This window comes from Desmodus rotundus, chromosome 10 (assembly GCF_022682495.2).
Source record: "Desmodus rotundus isolate HL8 chromosome 10, HLdesRot8A.1, whole genome shotgun sequence".
Classification (NCBI taxonomy): Eukaryota; Metazoa; Chordata; class Mammalia; order Chiroptera; family Phyllostomidae; genus Desmodus; species Desmodus rotundus.
Window position 1 is genome coordinate 2,783,875 of NC_071396.1, and position 16,226 is coordinate 2,800,100.

The 16,226-nt window shown below is 39.7% G+C and overlaps 1 protein-coding gene across 7 annotated transcripts in view; it reads right to left on the reverse strand.

Annotated features, from left to right (window-relative positions):
- Positions 1-16,226, reverse strand: part of LOC112318788 (complement factor H) — a 91,798-nt gene that overhangs the window by 50,642 nt on the left and 24,930 nt on the right. The window contains exons 11-22 of one of the 7 annotated variants that reach the window (XM_053913426.2): positions 15,153-15,329; positions 12,932-13,108; positions 11,830-12,012; positions 11,289-11,468; positions 9,648-9,824; positions 7,969-8,145; positions 7,290-7,499; positions 5,795-5,968; positions 4,517-4,699; positions 3,272-3,445; positions 2,556-2,738; positions 360-2,111 (exon numbers count right to left, since the gene is read on the reverse strand). The exons of 4 other annotated variants lie outside the window; for them this stretch is intronic. In XM_053913426.2, coding sequence (XP_053769401.1) covers positions 1,915-2,111; positions 2,556-2,738; positions 3,272-3,445; positions 4,517-4,699; positions 5,795-5,968; positions 7,290-7,499; positions 7,969-8,145; positions 9,648-9,824; positions 11,289-11,468; positions 11,830-12,012; positions 12,932-13,108; positions 15,153-15,329 — 2,192 coding nt within the window. In that variant the 3' untranslated portion in view covers positions 360-1,914. Of the gene's footprint in view, positions 1-359; positions 2,112-2,547; positions 2,739-3,271; positions 3,446-4,516; positions 4,700-5,794; positions 5,969-7,289; positions 7,500-7,968; positions 8,146-9,647; positions 9,825-11,288; positions 11,469-11,829; positions 12,013-12,931; positions 13,109-15,152; positions 15,330-16,226 lie in introns of those variants that run through there. 2 more of the 7 variants (XM_053913435.2, XM_053913428.2) reach the window with 2 other exon arrangements.

The window sequence follows — 16,226 nt, forward strand, 5'->3', positions numbered from 1 at the left end:
GTGTCCGAGAGGCTCGGTGAGTGAGTGCAGGAGACCAGAGAACCGACCTGTGAAATCGTTAGTTTGCGGCCACCAATGAAATAATTGACGAGAACCAAGTGTGACGGGTCTACTGCCGTTGGGTCAAAGGTCGGGAGAAACACTATGTACACAAATATCAGTGTTAGTAGCAAAGAGACTTGTCCATTGTGACGCTGTTCTTTCGAGTGACGGGATACTGGCCGCCCTGGTGACTCAGATTCCATAATCTGGCTCCTTGGTGACAGCCAGTCTCCTCGTTGGAACAATGTCTCATTTTTGGTTTGAACACAGAGCAACAAGGTACCACTTCAAGTTAATTGAGCTTACTTACTTAGAGCTTTATTTTCATTTTAAAATTTTTATTGAATTTACTGGGGGGACATTGCTTTATAAATTTACATAGCTTTCAGGGGGCACAGGCTATAATACGTCATCTGCATATTGTATTTTTGTGTTTGCCACCCCAATCAGGTCTCCTTCCATCACCATTTATTCCCCTTTACCCGCTCCCGCCTCCCGCCACCCCCCTCCCTCTGGTCATCACCAGACTACTGTCTGTGTCTGTGAGTTTTTATTGTATTTTATTTTTTGCTTAATCCCTTCATCGTTCTCACTCAGTCCCCCCAGCTCCCCCCTCTGACAGCTGTCAGTGTGCTTCTGTGTGTGTGAGTCTGTCTCCATTTTGGTTGTTAGTTTATTTTGTCCATTAGATTCCACACATATTTGAAATCTTATGGCGACTGTCTTTCTCAGAATGGCTTATGTCACTCCGCATACTACTCTGCAGGTCCATCCACGCTGTTGCAAAATGTAAGATTTACATCTTCACTTTCATCTTAAAGTATTAATGTTTTTGTAGAAATTAAAAATGTTTGCATTCAACCGACTTTATTGAAGTATGTGTTTGAAATGTACAAACATAAAAATCGTATTTCAGACTCCTGTGTTTGAATGTTTCCAAAACTCTTTAAAGCAGCAAAATCGTGAAAATGATATTCAATCCATCCATCTTTTTGCAGAGCTCTTTCTGGTTCTCAACATGGGTGGTCTTACTTTCCGTGTGTATTTACTCTAAATTAACGTATTTCCTGGCTCACAGGTGACGTGTGTTCCGTACAGAGGAACGGGGGTGGGGGGAAGGCAGGAACTGCACACCAACTCCCACACCGTTACCGCTAAATCCAATAGTTGTGGTAAGTGTGCCATTGCACTTCCTGTCTCTGTGTAAACGTGTAGTCACGGTTCACAGCATGTCGCGAGAACATGCGAGTGTGTTCACACTGAAGCTGTATTTTCATCAGTGTGCGTGCCGCTGTCCCGCAGTCCTGCCCTGAATGGGGCTCCTCCTGCTCTGTGTGACTTGTCTGAGTGCTTGCATGCACTGGGGGGACAGGCTGTAGAAGATCACGCTTGTCACCATCTCTGGTGTGTATTTCGCAAGGACAGGAAATACCGCTGACATCTTCTTACCAGCACAGGTGTGACATAGTGTGGTGTTTACATGTTTGTGAAGTGATTCTATTTTGAAGATGGAGACAAGCATTTTTCCCCATTTCCTCTGCAACCAGAGTCTCAAACAGCCTCAGAAGTTTCGGACAAAGAGATGGGGAGTTAGGGGAACGGTTGGGTGCAAGCAGACCGTGAAGAGATGGCTTCTGATTTCTGGCCACGGGTGTTTCATGGACAGAACACACAGCATTTGGTTGCCACATTTTAATGAGATCCCTTTCAGAGTGATTAACTGGTCTCAGATTATAATGATAGCAACATAAATTCTGATTATGAAGAAAAATGAGTTAAACTGTACTGGAAAAAATAGGGAACTGGATTAATACAAAAAATTCTATAGGAATGTGTGTATTTTAATTTTGAGACTGCAATGTAACCATCACTTTATTCACAAGCGGGATACGTCAGTTTTCCTTCCCGACACCTTACTCGGAATGCGGAGCGTGGTGACTTCGGACGATACCCATAACGACAGGTGAACTCAAGAATGTCATCTGTTTTAGAATAAAGTTTTTTTTCTGATCTCCATCTGAACTGTATGTTATGTTTTTCCATAATTTCTTCTGATATCACACATGCCTCTAAAGGAGAAAACAAGGAACATAAAGCATTACGTGGTATACAAATTCTCACTGCAGAAGTTTAGTCTGCCATGTAGAATCTTCTACATTGATCCAGGAACTTACTCTCAAAACCTTTTTCAATACACTTCATTGAAAAGCCATCCTGTAGATGTAAGGCACTTTAAACAATTAATGATGCAAAAATGAGGTACTCTGTGTGATAACTAAATATGAAATCAAAGTTCATAATACCAGTTATCATATATAGAGTTTTCATAAAAGAATCTTTGTTGCTCTTCCTGCTTAGGAATTTTTCAAACGTTATTTGCTCACACACCACTATGAGGTAGTCAAGCGTTCATCAGAACAATTGTGAGTCCATGCAAGTTCTCTCATAAAGAGCAGAACAGTACACTCTTTACACAGATTTCCCAGGACCCATGGGACCAGTGACGCACTTACCTAAGCATTTGGGTGGTTCTGACCACTTTCCGTCACGACATGTTATTATCCTGTTCCCCTGAAGTTCATAGTAGGACTGGCATCGATACTCCACCGATGAGTCCGGAGCGTAGACCAGTGATGGGAATGTGGTGATGTCCCCATTGTCGATGGTTGGAGGGGGCCCACATTTTCCTTTGGACTCTACAAAAGGATAGTCTTTGATTTAAGGTGGCCCCAGAGTAGGTGGGGGCTACCCTCATCTCTTCCTGTTGCCAAACTGGATTTCGAGCTAAATAAGAGAGTAAGCAACCCGAAAAACCACATGAAGGACGGCTGAACAAAAGTCTGAAACCCAGGGTGTACAGAAGCAGCCGCACAGACGGGTGAGCAGAGAGGAGATACGGACAGCCTTGACCCCCGCCATGGACGGTGGCTGAGAAGCCGGAGGGGCAGCTGGGCTGAAAGGCCCCATGGAGGACCATGCACTCTCAACCTCATTCTGGAATCCCCAACACAGAACATCTCTTCCTGTAATGCGGCCAAATCTTTCCTGGGGTAAATATACCACAGTACTTACTCAGTCCACGAACAGAACTGGACTTTAAGCACCACCATTTTATTGGCATGAACTTATTTGTTCCATAGGAACTACTTCATTATGCATCCATGATACCAGCTCAGTTCGTCCCTAATACATCCTCTGACACGGGGGTGGGGGGGAGAAGATACTCTACCTTTGCACTGAGGTGGATTCGTCCAGTTCCCATTCAAACAGGTCACCTCCACTTCCCCAAATAGGTCCAAAGATTTCACGCATTCATAACGCACTGTGTCACCAGACAGGTACCGAGTCATCTTGTTCCGTATAGTGGCATTCTCCACTATGGGGGGGCTCCCACAGGAGTTATCTAAAGGAAACAAGAACAATGTGTATCTAACGCAGTGAATGTTTAGAACTCAAATCAACCAATGGGATTCCCTTATATTTCTGGAGGACTCAAATCCATATTCATCTGTCATGAAGACTGAAGATTTTCATAAATTTACATGTATGATTGAAAAAAGGTAACATTGCAGGGTTTTTTTTTAAGCTCCTACATCTTAAATTTCTTTCCCATCCTCTCAGATGAATAGATATTTATAGCCAATGTAAATGATGGCTTTTTGGAAATTTCCTATTGAGTTTAGGAAAAGAAATATAAATTATACAAATTCAAGATGAACTGATAAACCCTAAAAACACAGAATAACAGATTATTTGGCATCAGATTTGGGTTGAAATCATCATGTCTATTCATTGTGATTTTAGGCTCTTGAGCTAATAAGTACAGTAGCCATTTCTTTATGGAGTAAGTCAAGAATTAAACGCTTTGAGGAATACCGCATAGTTGAAGGAAGAGGGTGATCTCACAAAAGATCCAAGCAGAGGCTGAGGAAAATAAGAGGACACTGAATTTATAATTTTATACAAGTTCTCTAATAATCTTAGGGGGCAAATGCGTATGGACACTGCCATGGGCTATGAGCTTCAGCGGGATGGAAAGTAGTGATAGGCCGAGGTGGAAGCTGCTGGGAATTCCTGTTAAAGGAGTTTCAGGTTGGTTCAGATGGGGTGGAGTGGAGGGATGGGGAGAAAATGCAGAAAACTGTAATTGAATAACAATGAAATTTTTTTTTAAAAAAACGACTTTTAGGTCACGACCCAGAGCTTTTGATGCTGCTCTGAGTGAGCCTGTGCATTTGCATTTCCTCCAATTTCCCAGAAGATGCTGATGCTGCTGTTTCAGGGCCCAGCAGTGAGAGTAATGGGCTCTCGGGTCAAGCATCACTGCCCCTTCCATTGCTCTGTGTTAAGGCACGAACTCCCTTGATCTGGCTAAGACATAGCCTGTGTTCATCTCTTCATCATGCTGGAAGCAATGCTGTATTATATTATTTAAGACACTTTAAAAAATAAATGTAAAAGTTTATCAAAACACCTCTGCATGTGGGCGTCCCTATCCACCTGCCAGTCATACAGCGGACAACATTGGATCCATCCATTCTGTAGTGTTGTCGACACTTATAAGCTACTTCCTCTCCTGGCTGATAGAATTTCTTGTTCTTGTTTATATTTATAGGTGTGGCATTATCAAAGCTGGGTGGGGAAGGACAAGTCGTTTCTGAAAGGAAAAAAACAGAATACTTCTTCAGTAAATCCTTAAAAATATGTATTTGCCAATAATTTTACTCTAGGATAACAGGTACATAGAAAACCAATGCATACTGTACAATATTTTTCTTATAACTTGAAAATATGTTAGCGGTCTTGACTTGATCGCATTGAATGATTCTACATCTATCAGAAGTCTAATATGGCTATGAAGAGAGAGAAAGAAGGAGCTCCTACCCTACTCGACAGCATGGCGGGAACTGGAGAGCACTATGCTAAGTGAAATAAGCCAGGTGGTGAAAGACAAATACCATATGATCTCACCTATAAGTGGAACCCAATCAACAAAACAAACAAGCAAGAAAAATATAACCAGAGACATTGAAATTAAGAATAATCTGACAGTAACCAGAGGGGAGGGTGGAGAGGGATAATGGGAAAATGGGAGGCAGTCATCAAGGAAAATGTATAAAGGACACAGGGACAAAGCCCAAGGGGGTAGGATCGAGGGTGGGAGGCAGGGATGGGTGGGGTGGGGAGGAGTGGTGGGAGGAAAATGGAGACAACTGTACATGAAAAACAATTAAAAATAAATAAATTAGTTTAAAAGAAAGTATTATATGGGAGCGAAGGTTCAGAAAGCCTGATGAGATCAGGACCAGATTTCTCACATTCAGCTTCTTGCTTGTCCACAGAGGTCATCTACCTTATATCCATATTTCTACCCTTCTCTTCTGTCCACGTCCATTTCCCAGAATTACTTGAAGCATCAGAAGAAGACATAAATGTCTAGAGTAGGTAACTGGTAAAGTAACACGAGCTGAATCACGATGAGACTGGTGAGCAGTGGCCAGCTGCAGCCCACAGAGTTGAGAAGTCTGAGCTCTCATAGGGCACGGGGTAGGGGGACTGGGGACCTCAAGTAAACCAGTCGGGCTCCTGTTGCCAACCTGTGCCTCTAGGCCTATGAATTCTCTACCAGAATCCAGAACCTTCCAGAGATACCTTGTGAAATTCCAGAACATCTGCGGTTTTAAATTTATATCATTCATGCTCTAAGCTACAGATATTGACCAGCACGAGAATAAAATTAAATACACCATACTTATGCATTCGGGTTGAGGGCTCCATTTTCCTCCTGAACACGTTACAGATGCAGGTCCGTGAATCATAAATCCTTGGGCACAGCTGTACGTAAATTCTTCTCCATACTCATATCTGTTTTTCCTGTTAGATGCAGCGCCATTGGAAATTGCAGGCGGTGGTCCACAAGGAAGTCCTGAAAGAAAAGAATTAAGAATGACTGCATATTTCACTAACTCTGAAATTTATTTCATGTACCGGTTGTCACAGATAGTACTTTTATTTGATCACACAGGCGCGAATAATAATACATCAGAGAAAAGGTGCCTAAATGCTTGCTAAAACCACCATTGTGGTATGCATTGATAAAAAAGAAAAAGTCAATATATTCAGGAATGGGACTATCGATGCTTCTCTAAGCAGTCACGAGTAAGAAAAAGAAAACACATCAAGAATCATGTTAAGAAAATTCTCATCTGTCGTAAGAGATCAGAAAGGATGGTGTAGGGAGAACATAAAAATTTTAAAAACCTGGCGGCAAAGTCTTCACTACAATGTACAAATATTTAGAAATATGAAAAGCTGTACCTATATGAATAGTTAGGTTTAATTTCACTACGCATCTAGTTCGGTAGGGAAAATGATGTAATTAAAAGTGATTTCATGCACCACATTTTTTTGTCCGCTTATGGACTGATGGGCCCTTGGATGGTTTGCGGGTCCTGACTTTTTTAAACAATGCTGCTATGAAATATGGGTGCACAGATTCTTTCAAATTGGTGTTTCAGGACGCTTAGGGTACATTCCCAGGAGTGGGATCGCTGGGTGAGAAGGCAGTTCCGTTTTTAACTTTGGAGGGAGCTCCATACTGTTTTCCACAGAGGCTGCTACGGGGCTGTGAAAAAGAAGGAAATCGTACCTTTTCTGACAGCATGGATGGACCTGGAGAATATTATGCTAAGTGAACCAAGCCAGTCAGAGAAAGACATACCCTCTGATCACACTTAGACGTGGAATCCAGTGAACAGAATGAACTGGGGAACAAAATGGAGCAGAGGTGTGGACGCATGGGACAGACTAGCAGCTGCCAGAGGGACTGGGGGAGAGAGGGACTGGGTGAACGAAGGTGAAGAAATGCTAAGGGACACACATGCAGAGCCCGTGGGCACAGAAGACAGTGTGGTGATGGCCAGAGGTGGGCGGGGGTGGAGGCTGGGGAAAGGCGCAGAGAGGTGGAAATGGGGACATTGGTAATAGTGTCAACAATAAAGATAAATGGAAAGAAAGAAAAACTAAAGTGATTTCATAATAAACCCATGACTTTAACAAACATAGGATTTGTTTGTTTATAGGAAAATTGTTTGTTAAAATATGTTAAGAAAAAATGCTTCATAAACATATAAATAGATTTGCATGCTTATAAAATCTAAAGAAGTATGTCTCATGCCTTTGATGGTGATTGCTTATTTTAGTGAATTGTACCCAAAACAGAATTTTAGTTTGCACGCTGTCCTCACCTACACACTGAGGCGAGGAAGTCCATTTCCCCAGGCGGCATGTTATCTTATGTCTCCCAGTTATCCTGAAACCGTCTTCACAAGCATAACCTAATTTAGTGCCATGTGGATATAGCTTGGGCTCCAGTGTTTCTTCTCCTTCTTCTTCTGATCTGGAGGAATTTACGGTTCCATGTTCTATATAAGGTGGCTGAGGACATGGTGTTTTCTCTACAATGAAGAACAGAGGTCCAAGGTCAGGCGCAAAGATCATATTTACAAGGAAAAATAAAATCAAACACGCTTGGGGTATTAAAATAAGAGTGATTTGAACTAATGGAACTATTTAACAACTAACAATATCGGAAACTGGCAGAGATATAGCTCTCCATAAAATCAGAGCTACTACCCACTCATTCCCCAGGCCCCTTCATTCCCCTCCTGCACATCCTGAGGAGTGAATCATGAGTCCAGAGCAATGGCGGCTGCTGTTTCTGCTGCAGCCCAGGGCTTCTGTCTGTGCTCACGTCACAACACAAGGGGAATAATGCTGATGGACTTCTGTACCGAGACTGTGATGTGGGGATTCGAGGTGAAGTGGAACAGATATGGAGAAAGGGCTTCATCTGTCCCTTTCCACAAAGCACAGGGGAGTCTAACCCTCGTTTGACAGGTATAACACAAGTGACACAGTACTGACCAATGCAGCGTGGGACCGACTTCCAGATCCCACCCTGGCACACGAGGTCTTCTGCTTCCAGACTCAGAGAATTGTTTTGACAGAGAATAGAGATCGTTTCTCCTTCCTGATAATTCACTGTGGTCGTCATATTCTGAGATCTGGGAATCTGAGGTGGAGGTGGGCATCTTGGTATTTCTAAAAATATTAAAATCAGATTTCTTAAGGAAACTCACAAGTTAAACATATTCAAAGGATAACTCAGTAAATAAAACTGTCAGTGATAATGCATCTGAAAACATCAAATTATAATGACACGTTCTAGGTTTACGTTTGTTATACTTTTCTTCTTGCTTACACTCGAATATGCCACATTGGGTTTACATTCTCATGGCCTTTCTTTGTAGAGTCTTTCTCTTATTCTGTCTGTGATCAAGCTTGGGTAATTAGGGAAAACCTGTTTTAATGATTTCTAACGACTCAAACATCCTAACTGACTGATTCATTCAATAACAGTCGATAAGTCAAGACTGATGTCAGAATCTTTTTTATGGCTACCGTGATCAAACGGATTGGGAGCCGATGAAAACCCTCACAAGATGTTTCACCGATAGAAGCTGAAAAGCCATAGGGAAGAATTACCTTTAGTTAAAGATCAACTAATTTGATACAGACTCTTGGCTGAGATACACATTAGATATGTTGACTAGTGATTTACGTATTGTTAAAAGTTTAAAACTTTCCTGCAGTTTCTGTTTCCCAGCTTGCCTAAGTTAAATAGCCCACTCTCTGTTAAGGAAATTAAGTTAATCAGCAAAACATTTTTAAAAGAAAAAAGAAACTAAACTATATATCAGATCATTTCACAGGTGAATTCTGTCAGTCATTTAAAGAAAAAAAATAATATAATAACACTATGTGTAATAACATTATACATGTATTTTCTGAAAACAGAGGAGCAAAGAAAACTTTTCTATTGGGTTTCTGAGGCCACGATAACCTTGGTAAGAACACCAGGCAGACAGGTTCCAGGAAAGCAACTGTAATCTAATATCCTCTGTGAAGGTTCATGACAAAATTCTTAAAAATATATCAGCAAATCAAGTACATGAAAGTAAGGAAAGGAGAACATATCACCACCAACTAGAGTTAACTGAGGACAGTGAGTCCAGGCGCCCTACTGTTGGAGAAGAGCAATACAGACGTGAAAAGTGGGGGATCGGAATGAATGCTGTGCTGTTGGAACTGGTGGTGGCAATGAGACTGTTTCTAAGACAGATATGGAGAAAAAACGATAGGTGACTCAGTGGGTAGATACCTACAGAGACAGAGGGATATATACATAGAAGGGTATATACATCCCTAGATACGAAGATAGATACATGAGTTAGAGGCATAAGCATGAACGAATCCGTACCATAAAACACTTAGTAGCAATGGTATTCCAGTAGCAATGAGCAGACCTGCTCCCCAAAGTTAAAGTCACCAGTTCCTGAGTGGTTTGTTATGTAGCTGTAGAATGCACGTGACACAATTAATATTTTCAAATAGTGTTCTGGTATTTTATAAAATCACCTTCCAGCTGGGAATTATTTGTAATAAGAAATAATAAAAATTTTTAAGACACAGGGAGGCTCCTTTTACAAAGCAGGAAGAAATAGGATGACATTTGAAAAGCTTATAATCAAGAAAGAGCTCACCTCCACAGTTCACTTCGGGATCCCATCTTCCATTGACGCAGACAGAGTACTTCTGTCCTGGCCTTCTTCGGCACGTGTAATTCACTTGTTCATTATGGTTATAGTGAACCTTCTCTGACTGGGATGGCTCATATTCATTTGATCTTGGTAATTCACATGTCTTAAGGTCACCTGTTTCTGTAAAATGAAGACATAACCTTGAAAACACTAATTATGAGAATCTAAGCAACTAATGCAAAACATAGCTATGGAGTCCAGAGTATAATGAAATTGGAACTTAGGTCTATAAATTCTACCAGCAAAGTTATTCCTGATCATGTTGCACGAGGTGGGCTATTAGGTAGGAACATAGTCCTATGTCCAGTGCTGATATTTCAGAGACAATAACCATCATTCAGACATTTTGCACTTTGGGAATTGCAAGAACATAGAGGTGAACTTTTTGCTTTATCCACATGGAGAAGAGTCATCACGTGACTAAATTGGGTCCCTTTTGAAATCTGTGCAAATGTTCACATCCATTCTTTTCTTGATCTCAAACATTTCTGTGTTATTTTTAACCACAATCTTAAAACATTAGAAGAAAACAATGATCTGTGCAAATAGAATATATGAAGTTGCTAGTTTAATTATATTGTTTCAATAAAGTTAAGGTAAAAATAACAAGAAAAGTTGATCTCAGGTGTAGCGTATAGAATGTGAATATTGAAGCACATCTTGTGTATGATCCCCAAATTAAGAATAACAAGTTAGGTGGTTAAGTCATAACCTATTTTGCATACAGACTTTAGAATCTTTGAGAAGCTGTTTTATACACCAGATCATCCTATAATCCAGTAATATTATAATGCTATAGTAATCCATTTTTGCTGGCTCAGTATGTTCTCTATAGATTATTAAGGTTGTTATACAACTATGTATTTCAAAAATTTAATGCATATGGCAAATCCTGTTTTGAACTCGATGTCAGTGTAGGTCTCGGGTAGTATTTGTTAAGAATTTGGTAATGAAGTCAAGTGAGGATGAACAGAACAAAGAAAATTCAAGTAACTGGCCAAAAAATAGTAAGGATTTTGGAATGAAACCCTGCAAAAAATAAAGGGGACTAGTTTAAAACACACTAGATTCTTGAGAATTAGTCTTATTTTTCCAGGACTTGTCCAGAGTGTTGAAAGGGAAAAAAAACAATATTCACCTTCAAGGGATGGTAAGTGAGGGAAGATTTGCAGTGGAAAGGGTGTGTGTGGTTGTTATCCTAAGTCCTATAATGACTGGTTTCCGAAAGAATTGCTTTATTAGGACAAAAATAAGCATCTTGAGAAGAACAAGAAGCTAGACTATAGGGAGGTACAAAATCAACACGAAGGTGAAAATTTTAATCACACATCTATGTACAAGTAAAATTTAGCTTCATACTTATAAATAATGTTAACATCAGAACAGATTCATAAAATTCTATCACTACTTCTATTTTTCCCCCGTAGACACTATTGACCTACAAACAACAAATCTTCGGATTCATTATCACTTATGACCTGACATTTTCGAGAATATTGCCAAATTTCAAAAACATGGTGGCAAGGGCTTTACAATAAAAATACTAAATTGTATCAAAGGGTCATTTTCGACGGGCATGCTCACCAATGCACTCAGGTGCTTGGGTCCACTTTCCCTTAACACAGGTAACGGATGTGGGCCCAACTATTGTGAACCCTTCACTGCAGCTGAACTCCACGGATTCTCCATGGTGATAGGGGCGGGCGTGGGAAAGGACAGAGCCGTGAGCGACGTCAGGTGTATCTTCACATGTGCTGTTCTCCTCTGTGAAAATGTCACAAGCATACGCTAATAAAGAACAAACTGAAAGTAACCAGAGGGGAGGGAGGAGGGGGACACAATGGGGAGAGGAAGGGAAGGGTCAAGTCAAGGGACATTCAGAAAGGACTCATGGCCAAAGACAACGGACGGGGAGGGGAGGACTGAATGTGGGAGGTGGAGGGTCACTAGGCCAGGGGAAAGAAATGGGGGAAATGGGGACAACTGTAACTGAACAACAATTAAAAAATTAAAAAAATAAAGCTCCCGTGAACAGACAGAAAAATAAAATATAAATTACATGTTACTGTGAATATAAATACACACTACTGACTTAAGTCTAAGTATTAAAATTTTTATACGTTACCAATACACAGGGGCAAGATTGTCCATTCCCCATCAACGCACTGAATTTTCTTAGAACCCTTCAACAGAAACCTGGGGTCGCAAACGTACTCCACAACTTCACCATGTTCATATTCTTCTTTTGGTGTGTTTGTAGCTTTCCCATTGGGGAGTTGAGGGTGTAGACCACATGATTTTACTTCCTCTATGGTAGAAACACAGTATACTTAGTGGTTCAATAGTCTATTTTACAAGTTAAAATCCAGTAAAATTTTTCTTAAGTTTCTTACTTATTATCTAAGTTAGTATAGCGGTCTTCAACAAAGGAAAAAGAGTGGTGTTTACACTGGATTCAGATCTCCCAGTTCTGTTGTTACTTATGCCGATTCAGCAAACTGGAAGTACATTTAAGCCCAGGAAACATGTTCTGTACTCTAGACAGTCTAGGAATATATGCAAACTCATGAACAAATATGCCTGTGGAACTGATAATGATGTTCATTTTCCTTAGAAACATCTCATCAAGACTTTTATGTTAAGTATTTTTTATTTATTGAGCTGAGAGAGAGAGAGGAAGGGAGGGAGGGAGAGGAGGGAGAGGGAGAGAAATGGGGATTCGTTGTTCCATTCATTGATGCATTCATTGGTTGCTTCTTGAATGTGCCCTGACCTGAGATAGAACCTGCAACCTTGGAGCATTGGCATGATGCTCTAACCAAATGAGCTACCTGGCCAGGGCCAAGACTTTTTGAAAAAATACCATCATTGGAGCCAAGCATTTGATCAGCCAATTGTAAGTCATATCTATGATTGAATTGACTCTAAGATGCTTAAATGTTGTTTAGACACTCTCAGTGGTATTTGAAGTGAAGCCCATGCTGATAGAATGAGATGCAAAAATGGGACTAAAGAGAAGTGGCTCCAGCATCAGACAGCAGTGAGGGTGAACTTCTTAAGCAAGGACATCTGAGGCATGTGCTGCCGGAGTATGGTTTTCTGAAGTAAGTCTCTGGCTTAATGCCCTAGATTAGAGACACACTGGAAACCAACAGAAAACTGATAAACACAATGTGGTAACCAAAATTGTAATTCTTGTGGGAGCAACTGTCAGATAAAACATTCACCTTTACACACTGGCGGATCTGGCGACCACCCAAAGTTGTAACACTGAATTGAATCTGGCCCAACAAGTTTCAGTCTGTGTCTGCACGAGAATTTCAACACGTCTCCAATTAAATATTTCTCTTTCTGGGGCTGAACAAATATGTTTTGTTCTATGTCAGGAACAATGCATTCTTTTTCTGTAAAAACAATTTAATGATTATTTGAAAATACTTTAATGAGCATATATAATTAATCATTGCCAAAGTAAATGTTATACGTCATGCAAAAATAAGTTGCTGGGTGTTGCATATACAGAGGGGCATCAAACAAATCCTCTCCCTGGAAAAACATTGATCTATTAGGCTTACGCATCCTTCAAATCCATGTGGGACTCTCTGAACAACAATATATGTGTCCGGAAAATTTGTAAGATCAACTACCTCACAGCGGACCTGATTTTACCATTGATGTTAATAAAATTTAACATTACTGTTTTTGTATTGTCAAAACAAAACTATTCTCTCACAAAAAAACCCAGTGATGCTACACATTTAAATTGCATGCTTAAATAAAAACTGGGATTTTTGTTTAATATACATGGGAAACCAGGACATTCGGAGAGGCATTTCTGATATATTTCAGTGAGAGGAACATTAGAAGTTGCTTAATTAATAAATCAAACTGAAATGTAATCAAAGCAAAACATAAAAGAAGATGAAGTAACATTCTCAAGGTCACACAGGTAGACATATTCTACGTGCCCTGAATATTTATATCACATAAAACTATATATTCTTACTTAGGTATAGTTTACATTGATTATTAATAAATTGTTATTATTCTGATTCCAATTAGAAATGTATAAATTATCCATTAAAATTTTTTTAATTTGTGAAGTTTATGACATTGCTAAATATTATAAAAATACATTTTATTTGATTGCTCTATCTCATTAATTAATATAGAAAATTAATAAGTGGAATTTAAAATTTGCAATCATACCAAAAAGAAATTTCATATTATTTAAAAGTCAAGTATTAACACTTAAGCATAAAGATAGACATAACTTAATGATTTTTAGAAGTTATATCACAAAAAAACCTTCAAAAATTTGCTTTTGTTTTGGCTTTTGCTTTGATGTTGAGCTTTGCAGCTTATTGAGAAGATCACACTGGAATGGGAAGCACTGGGACTCTTATAAAATGTTATTCTGATATTCTGCATACAAGTCTTTTATTAGTGTGCGTGCTCATTTACATAGTTTGAGCTCATTTGGCATAAATTCTCTATCTCATCATATTGTAAAAAAATGCTGTGTTGAGCAAAAAAAAAAAAAAAAGATCTTGGCTATTTCCAGCTGTTATGTTTATAGAATGACTTAAGAAATGTGATTTAGGGAGGAGAATGAATGGGAGTACCCTGAATTACAGACATTTAGATTCATTCAAAAGTCACGATTCTGGATCCTAGCATTGAGACTTGGATATGTGGTGGATTCTGAACTCTGACGTGTACGTTTAGTTAAGATTGCTGTAAACACTGTTTGGCTTAGTGGTTTAGGATAACATTCCTTGGAAACTTCTCTCCCACAAGGAGACCTTCCAGGACATCTGAAATAAATTCCGATAGCAGCTAGTCAGTGTGCCACTCCCTGCCACATGGCCCAGGAAAGTTATGTGAAAAGAATGCTAAGCTGCCATTTGTTTGCTCTGTCCTTGGGAGCCCTACACCGTGCTGGTGAGTTCCGACCAGTGTGTTCTCAAAGTCATCAGTTCCTGCAAATTTCCAATAGAAAGCCATATTGGCCACAGTGCTTTCTACCACTGTCTCTGTCACTTCCACGTCCGTCCCTTCACGCTGTCCTGTCATGTCTGATGGCGTTGGAAACACATATTCCTGATTGGGTGTTCTTCCTTAAAGATGGCCCTCAAAGCTATCAGAGCTTCTGGATTCATGGAACCTAGATCTGCCTCGGATCCCAGGAAAGAGTGGCCGCACGGCTACACTGTAACCACAGGTCTGTGATGCGTGTGGACCACAGGGCGCAGCAATGCGGGGGAACGGTACTGTCTTTAGACTTCCAAACACCCTGCCCTCCCAGTTTACTTTCAATCAGAGGGAGACACCTTAGATTTAATCACTGTTCATTACAAATTATTCCACACAACCCACATGTGGTAAAAATAAAGCCTTTTATACAACTTTTGTTTATGATGATAACCCTGGAAAAAAGCGACTTACCGTGACAGGTGGGTGTACCCGACCAACCACTGTCACCACACACTATGAAGCCTGTGGTGTGTCCGTCTCCGTTTTTGTATCCATCCTGGCATTCATAGTCCAACCTGTCATTGACCTTAAACCACGTGCCATCACTTCTGGCTCTGGCATTCTCAAACACTGGCATGTCACAAGATTCTAATGCATAATGAATTGAAGAGTTCATGTCCAATATTATTTAACAGACACTCTAAGGGAGTAAGTCCCATCCCAAGGAAATGCATCATGTACAAGTCATCTCAGAATACCAGCGGTAACTCATTGTCCTAAATTGTTACTCAACAAAAACATGTATTTCTGCAAAGCAGTTTCACCATCACCTAAATCATCTAAAAAATTTAAGGACGTTTTTCTCCATTCCATTGCAGTGAGACATTCATTCCACACTAGCAGTAAACTAGGCCCCAGCAGATGTGCTGGACTCTGGGTTTAGCAAAGCAGAGTAGCATTTTGTGAATGGAGGTAGGCGCCAAACTCAGCAGCATTTGACAGCAGTGCCAGAAAAAAGTTAACTGGTTCAATGAAAACATTAATTTCTAACAGTGAGAGTGATTTTTCAACATTCTATAGAAATCTACTTTAAAACTTACTAATTTTAAAAACTCACTTGCTAATTTAGCTTTTCTCAAATATTCTCTTAATTACTGGATATTCTTCTATACTTATCAAGATTGAATATAGAGATAGTTCTACATTTATAACTAGCATATGAAATTAAATTGCTAAAAAAATAGTCTCCTTTTTTACTAACACCTTCCTGGGGTGATGTTCATACAGGTTTAAATATCTTACCTTAAATTTTATAACATATTATGTAGCTAGCCATTTTAGAGATTTAAAAAATAAAGAAAACTATAATAAAAATAATAATAGAGACATTTTTCCCTTCCTAATAGGAGTGTTGTAATGGATAATGGATCATAATTTAATATAGTATGGGTTTGATACAAAGGCAACCTTCATCATTTTTTCTTTCACTAGTTCCCATTGTAAGTATAGAGACTGAAAAAATGAAAATAATAAAAATGGATATTT